Below are 7,613 nucleotides of genomic sequence, written 5' to 3' on the forward strand. Positions count from 1 at the left end.
ATATATATATATCAATATCTACATTAAAAAATTTACTTGAAAACTTAAAAAAATCGACTATATACTACTATAAATTTTCAAATACAAAACATTTTTATGAAACTTTCACATTTTACAGATTTTATAAATCATTTCATAAATCATTTCATAAATCACAGTTAGTAATAAATGCTCTTACACATTTGATTGCATGAAAAAGACATATGTACGTTGTTACTTTTTTCTTATATTTTAATCATAAATAGATTTCTGAGATAAATATAAAAATAATTGCGATCAATTAAAAATATAAATAATATATATAATATAAGGTCAGTTCAATTAAAATATATTAATTAAAAGAATTTTCTCAAGGAATCTAATTCACACGTATAGTATATATAAAACGATTCTATCGATGTGATCTGTTCATACTACATAACGTACAAAAAGATGGAAAAAAGATTGAATATCTTCTTCAGCATGATTTTATATTAATTATATAGCGTGTAAATATAAACGATTACTCCCATAATTTAATTACGATATTGAGCTAAGCCTTCACGAACGATTTAGCAGTAGAAAAAAATCATTCAGGGAACAAAGACTAGAATATTCCTGAAAAGCCTTACCTTTGTCTTTTTAAGAGATTAACATCAAATATTATATTTTTTAAAGAAAAAAAACATCGTAAAAAAATCATAATTTAAAAAATTTACTTTAGTAAATATATAATTGTGAAAATTATCCTCGTTCTATAATTTTGTAATATAATTTTATGTACGCAGATTTACTGAGAAATATTAAAGATATAACAAAATAATCTCTATAAATATGTATATAATTGTGCCATAAACGCGGATATAATATTAAGATTGTATAAATACATGTTGCACTTATTGCAATATTTTTTACTATTGTAAATTATATGCAATGTTGATAAAATATTTTTTAAAAAAGTGATTTTTTAGAGGAAATACAAACGTTAAGAAATTGTGTTATTGTACGACATAACAATGTAAAATGTAAAACTATATTTTATATATATATTGCATCAATATATTTCTGCTTTAATCATTTATAAAATTCGTAATAACTTGTTCCTGTCTCAAAAATACTCAAAAATAAATAAATTATATTTCTTAGTATTTTTTGTGATCAAAGCATAAAAAAATTATATTCTTATAATCGACACATTAATTATATTTTTAATATCTTTTCAATATTTTAAATTTAAAAATATTTTTTTCAAAAAAATATATAGTTTTTATCTTTATAATTTTAAATTTAATTATTTCTAATAAAAAGATTTTTGAAATCATGTATTAGACTTCTTTATATTATTAAAAAATTGTTGGGGGAATAATTATACATTATTCATCCATCAATAGTTATTGTCAATAAATGTTGTATACTTTATATTTATACTTATATTTTAATTAATTATTGAGCTAATTAAAAAAATTAAATAATTTTATTACATATTTAATTTCGATATTTTAGATTGAGAAAAACACTCCAACATAAATAAAAAAGCATCTTATAGCTTATTAATTAATTATTTTGTATTAATATTTTAAGTTTTATATAAATATTTTTTAAATCATTGCTATTGTTTTATTTTGTCATATCTTTCAATTACGTTGCTTCAAAATAATGTATCATAAATTTTTTATTTAATACTATAGTAATATCTTTAACAATGTTTTCAATATTTATTTGTAAAGGCAAAAAGATTAATTATTAATGAAAAAGATAAGGATAGGACTTTAGGAAATAACCAGAAAACTTGAGAATATTCTGTAAAATTCGAAGCTTAGACGAACGGAGTGCATCCATTTATTGTAATAACCCATATACTCGAAAGGAGAAGATCATAAAGAGGTTTTCATGATTCTCTGCAAATATGCGAAAACATGGCAATAGACTTATGATCTTTAAGTCCAGGCGTTTACAGGTAGTAAATGACAATGGTAATAGAATATGTCACCGAACGCCGACAAATATATATATAATATATATGTATATATATAAAACATTGTATAAGTTAACATTTCCGACTAAACTCTTATCGGTGTATCGAAATCGATACAATATAATTACAATATATCTGTATAATAAATATGAAATATCGATATATGTATACAATATATATATCATAATCGTAATAGTTTTGCTCTGATATATTTAGCAATATCTTGTCTGAACGATAAAGAGAATCTTTTTTTCGGTATTTTTGTTTTTTGATAAAGTTTCTCGAGATTACTCGCTAAGAAGATCGGTCCCGAATTTTCCGCATGTTGCGCGTTCATTAAAAGAAATCTGTCGTGAAGATTACTGTCGAACAATTTATACTAAAGCGATTTTCGGTGACTAGATACTTCGAAACCGTAAATTCCTCCGCTTACAAGTACGTACGCTCGTAGTAACATGATATACGCAAACTGGAGGTAAATATGTGTCGATGAGAAAGATAGAGTGAATTAGTGAGAGATTTTGGAAGGCAAAGAATGGACGAACTCTTAAAATCTACTATCGACTCGACCGGTGGATCATTTTACGAATTATTCGTAACATCGACTCGTCGAGTTGATAGTTCGATAGTAATTGCTTGTTGATAGACTTCCCCGTTGCACTCGACCGAATGAAACAACTAATATGAAATTAAATTATAAATGCAAATAGATATAGCTCTACGGAACTTGCGTACTTCTACATCGTCACATTATTAAATAATGTGAAGTATATGAGGGTCGAGAGAAGAAAGTCCACACAAAGGCTAAACTTTCAAGGTTGCCGCATCTGATAAAATGCGTATAACACGCGATTTAACCCTTTATGATCCAAGGTTACATCATGTTGATCGGAGGTGGCGAGCATTTTACACTTATTTTGCACTCATATCAAAGTTATTCTGATATATCAAGGCCATAATCGCGAATGTTTAAATGAGTATTTATTCATACTTGAATCATAAAAAATTAATCGCAAGATCACAAAAATAAATATTTGTAATGGAATTTAAAATATAAAGTAATAATTCAAATGGCTTAATAAGATATTCAATATATCTACGGAATATCGAAAAATAATGTTAAATGGACAGAAGATGATAGAACATATTTTGTGCTTATTTATAGAACAGATAAAGAATTTAATCGTCACTAAAGCGACATGTGTTCATTGAGTCAACAAATTCTTCGATGTTAACAATTGGTCGCGTGACGATTTGTTGTATATTCATTCAAGTTAATACGCCAATTATGGAAGCTGCTCAACAAGCGAACATGTATCTCTTAAGAATCGACTTTTAGTATAAACAGTAAGGTAAGTATAGCGTAGGTATTCAAAGTAGAAAGTGTAAAGTATCACAAGAATTACAATAATCGTAATAATTACATTACGTCGCAAAGATTAAGTTTTCGACCTTACTACATCGATCGCACAGTAATTATAAGCGCTTTTAATTGCGTCCCGCGCTTCGAGCACGCATCGATAGACAAAGGGATCTCTATCAAGTCAGATAATCCTCTGTAAATACATCATCAGTCTTTGACACAATAATTATAATAACACCACTGACAGAGTAAAGCCGTGAGAAATATCGCTTTATGGCATGGAGACGAAAGTACTTATATAAAATATTTGAGTTCGGAAATATGTGATCGAATGTGCTACATTTACCGAAGGAGAGCACCCCATCCCGGATAAATTCTGCGAAGAACTTTAGTAGAAGATAGAAAATGGATTTCGATGGAGCCCATTAATACGATGCATAAGCACTTATCGAGAGTATTCAAAAAGCTCAGCAGAATCGTTCTTCATGCGCGGCAAGCCAAATTACTCGATTGGAGAATAAGATGTCAATCCCGTTATTATATTGCAAAAAGTACATGTTTCTGTATCGATATACATAGGTTTTGATTGTGATAAAACATGAGATTTTTAAATCTTTCTACCTAAGAATCGGAACATCTCGATTAATAAATAGATAAATAATTATTACTTGCATTAATAATTTTATATACTCATTGGTTTCACGTTACCCGAAGGTTCATGCGTAAAGTTTTGTTCGTGCCAGAACAGAGAAACAAGAAAAATAATAAATAACAATTGATGAAACTTATCTGAATTATCTAAAACATCCATTCACGACGGTATAACGAAACTTTGACAAAAGTGTCACACATAATAAATTTAATTTTGTTAAAACCTCGGTCCCAGCTCAGTTTCTGAGCAAACCTTGCTCAAATAGCAATACAACGATTTTATATTTGAAATTCTGCCGTAGCTAGCAGCAAATAACTAACATTATTATCAAATTTTGCTCAAGTATTTTAGCCCACGATGGTGACATGCACCAAACCAATTTCCTTAGGCCATACAATTGATTTCCAAGATGTTTTATCAAAGCGTACAAACATCGCGTTGCAATTCACGACTTAAGTTGCTGTAGCTTGCGGTTGAGGCGGCGTCGGCGCCTGTGTGTTGACATTTGGCCTATAAAATCGGTTAACTAATTGTTTCAAACTCATTACAACGCCTAGTCCGGTTCCTAGTTCCATGTTGATGAATGAGTCGAGATTATCCTTGCAAGCTGGAACGTACGAAATGAAGCCGATGAATAAAAAATATTCATAAATAGATCTTTCTACACAAATATACGTGCAGTTCAAAAATTCATAGTATAATCCAAATGGAAATTAAATGTTGGAAGACGACGTTAAGAAAGGAGTATATATCAAGGTCCCATTTTCTATTATGTTCATATTGGACGTGAATGTGAGACTTTCAAGAGGCCAGGATGTTGCGAGAATTGTACAGGAAATCTTATGCAGGTCCACAGAATTTCTGAAGTTTCCTACATACTTGGTGTCGATATTGGAGGATAATCTGGCGGTGTCTTGATCCAAGTACCGTCCTTGCGTTTCATGTGATGTCGATTTGATGCGAACTGTTGTAAGTACACGTTGGCGGGCACCAGACGGAATCTTCTGTGATACTCGGGCCGCAGGGCCTCGTCAGATCGGAAGGTTTCGGTCGCGTACTTCCAGAAATGCGTAGGAAACGGCAGGCAGCTTTCTAAATCGTACACCACCGCCCTTTCGTCGGGTGCGTAGATGAGAATAGCATGATAATCCTGCAGAGAAGTAAGATATTCTTATGAAATATTAATAGAAGATAGGAGATATTTCTTAGCTTAATTATCGTGGCATTTCTTAGCTTAATTATCATCTCACCGCGATACTAACCCATACAACTAATTTGTCTTCATCCTTCCCCGATCGTTGACGCCAAAGGGGAACGCTTCGTCGTGGGTTGCTTACGAAAACAACGTGACAATGTTGCAATTCGGAAGGATGCCTAGTCGCCACATCTTGACAGAGCTTCCAAACATTTTCCTCGCTGAAATTGGGTACAAACCGCCCTTTATCTTCGACCAAAAATATTTGTGCAATCTATAATTAATTGTTTTTCTATTAGAAATGCGAAGGGATAGTTGTGCAAACGATTAATAAAACATTTTATTTGTTATGTATGACACAGATGTTTCATTTGTTTGCATTTTATCTTTGTTATTTATATCATAGACATGAATAATGAATAAGAGAATGAATTTAAATGGAAATATGGATATTAATCTTTAATTTAAATCATATTACATTCAGGAAACATCAAAGATTTTTATATTAAGTTATTTATTACTTATGCATTATTATATTGTACTTGTTAAGTATATAAATTATTAAAATATAATAACTAATAAATTTAATAATATTAATAATATTAACTTTATTAATATTAGAATTAATAAAGATAAGATTATTAATATTAATAAATATTAAATCAAATTATATTTTATATATAATATTGTATAGAATATATTCAATTGTGGGAATTGCATACATACGAAAAAACCAACATAATAAAATTATAACATAATAAAGAGAATACAAAGAATATTTAATGATGGCGTTAATTAATTACAGTAAAAAAAGCTCGATCTTTGAGGTTCATTCTGAAAGTGCAAAAATCATAAAAAATTGCCCTACAAAGTCATAAAAAAAAAACAACATCGCTGCTGTTAGATCAAATAAACAGAGTGCAGCTATTATCGAATAATCATAAAATGTATAAGTAAAAAGTTAAAAAGAATCGCTTCACCTACCTGCAAGTTACGTGTTCTGCGCAATTATGAAGGAAATGAAACCGATCTATAATCGTGCTCGTGCAAGTGTGGTTTAGCGCGACAACAACTTCGCGTGTCACCACATTTCGTGTGCATTATTTATCGCATGCATTATTAATTGCAATAAAAGCAGGTTTGTACATTCGCACCCATTTAAGCGGCACACGTGAAGTAGCCGATAGTTAAACGGCGTAAATCAGTACAACTGTACTGGTGAGTAGCCACAAAATAAAAATTCATTTCGCGGAAAGAAAGCAACTGAAACGGAAAATGCGAATAAGCAGTCGCACAAAGCTCCCGTTAAATCTCTGACCTATATATTTATCGATCTCCTTAAAATAGGTTACTTTACGTCGGAACATATTTCTCGACAGAAATTTCATCCATTCGTATTTATAATCAAGATAGTTCGGAATAAATTCCAAAACGAGACAAAAATGCTATTTGCTCCAAATGTATTCGAGACTTAAAACTGCGCTCAATTAATTCTTAAATTTTGATATCAGCGTTACGACACGCTGTTATTATTCAAAATTTTATCTCTCACTGTTAAGAATCACCAGTGAAAGCAACAGGAGAGTGAGCGATTTAGTACAGTTTCGAATTACGCGCCGCGCAAAAAATGGCCGCGCGTTCTCGCAACGTATCGATCGGAGCACGGCTGCATGCCGCAATACGACGCGTTTGTTTGTCCGATGATCGATCGGAGAACCCTGACCAGGTCCGGGCATGCTGTCACCAATTTCGATGACGCCGAGCCCGCAAAGATCACTCACCAGTAGCAGCTGGTGTTGACGCAATCGGATGCCTTGGTGAAGAGCGGCACCAGGGGCTTCGCGTTCCCGGTCACGCGAGGTTCAACGGCCATCCTGCGGACGTTCCTGCAGGACACGATGTGAAATATGAAGCAAACCGAATGCACGGACACGCGGAAACACAAACGCGTTTAAGCGAACCGTTTAATCATCCCGTAAGCCTCATAACGAAACGTTAAACGATCTCGAACTTCTCGTTCGCGTTTTTAACCGTGACGCGTACACCCAACCGATTGGGACATTGTTTAACTACTGCACCTTGGCGCGGGCGACGCAGCTCGTTTAAGCCCAGTGTCCCCAAATCGAATGAAGAAACCCCACCACGGCGTTCTCATAAACCTCCACGCACCTGCGCACTACCGGCGTGACCTTGTAGACTATACTCTGGGAGATTTTGGGTGATTTCCATTACTTAAATTAATTTAACTACATTTCAAAACGTCTCCGAGGAATGTTTCAGGATTGATAAAAAGTGTTTTTTTTAATACAATAGTTTTTTTTAAATATATTTTTAATATTTTGAACATGCTTTAAATATAGTATTGAAAAAACTTACTTTAAATATGTTTGAAACATTGATTCAAACATATTTCATGTTCCAAACATATTTTTTATCAATCTTGGAAAAT

At 31.8% G+C, this 7,613-nt stretch overlaps 1 protein-coding gene across 2 annotated transcripts in view; it reads right to left on the reverse strand.

Annotated features, from left to right (window-relative positions):
- Positions 1-3,032: 3,032 nt before the first annotated feature.
- Positions 3,033-7,613, reverse strand: part of LOC108686069 (protein N-terminal glutamine amidohydrolase-like) — an 8,681-nt gene continuing 4,100 nt past the window's right edge. Inside the window, exons 1-4 of one of the 2 annotated variants that reach the window (XM_018191148.1) lie at positions 6,946-7,342; positions 5,232-5,385; positions 4,849-5,119; positions 3,033-4,576 (exon numbers count right to left, since the gene is read on the reverse strand). In XM_018191148.1, the coding sequence (XP_018046637.1) occupies positions 4,422-4,576; positions 4,849-5,119; positions 5,232-5,385; positions 6,946-7,037 (672 nt within the window). In that variant the 5' untranslated portion in view covers positions 7,038-7,342 and the 3' untranslated portion in view covers positions 3,033-4,421. Of the gene's footprint in view, positions 4,577-4,848; positions 5,120-5,231; positions 5,386-6,945; positions 7,343-7,613 lie in introns of those variants that run through there. The other variant, XM_018191149.1, reaches the window with a different exon arrangement.

The sequence above is a fragment of the Atta colombica genome, unplaced genomic scaffold (genome assembly GCF_001594045.1).
Source record: "Atta colombica isolate Treedump-2 unplaced genomic scaffold, Acol1.0 scaffold163, whole genome shotgun sequence".
Taxonomy (NCBI): domain Eukaryota; kingdom Metazoa; phylum Arthropoda; class Insecta; order Hymenoptera; family Formicidae; genus Atta; species Atta colombica.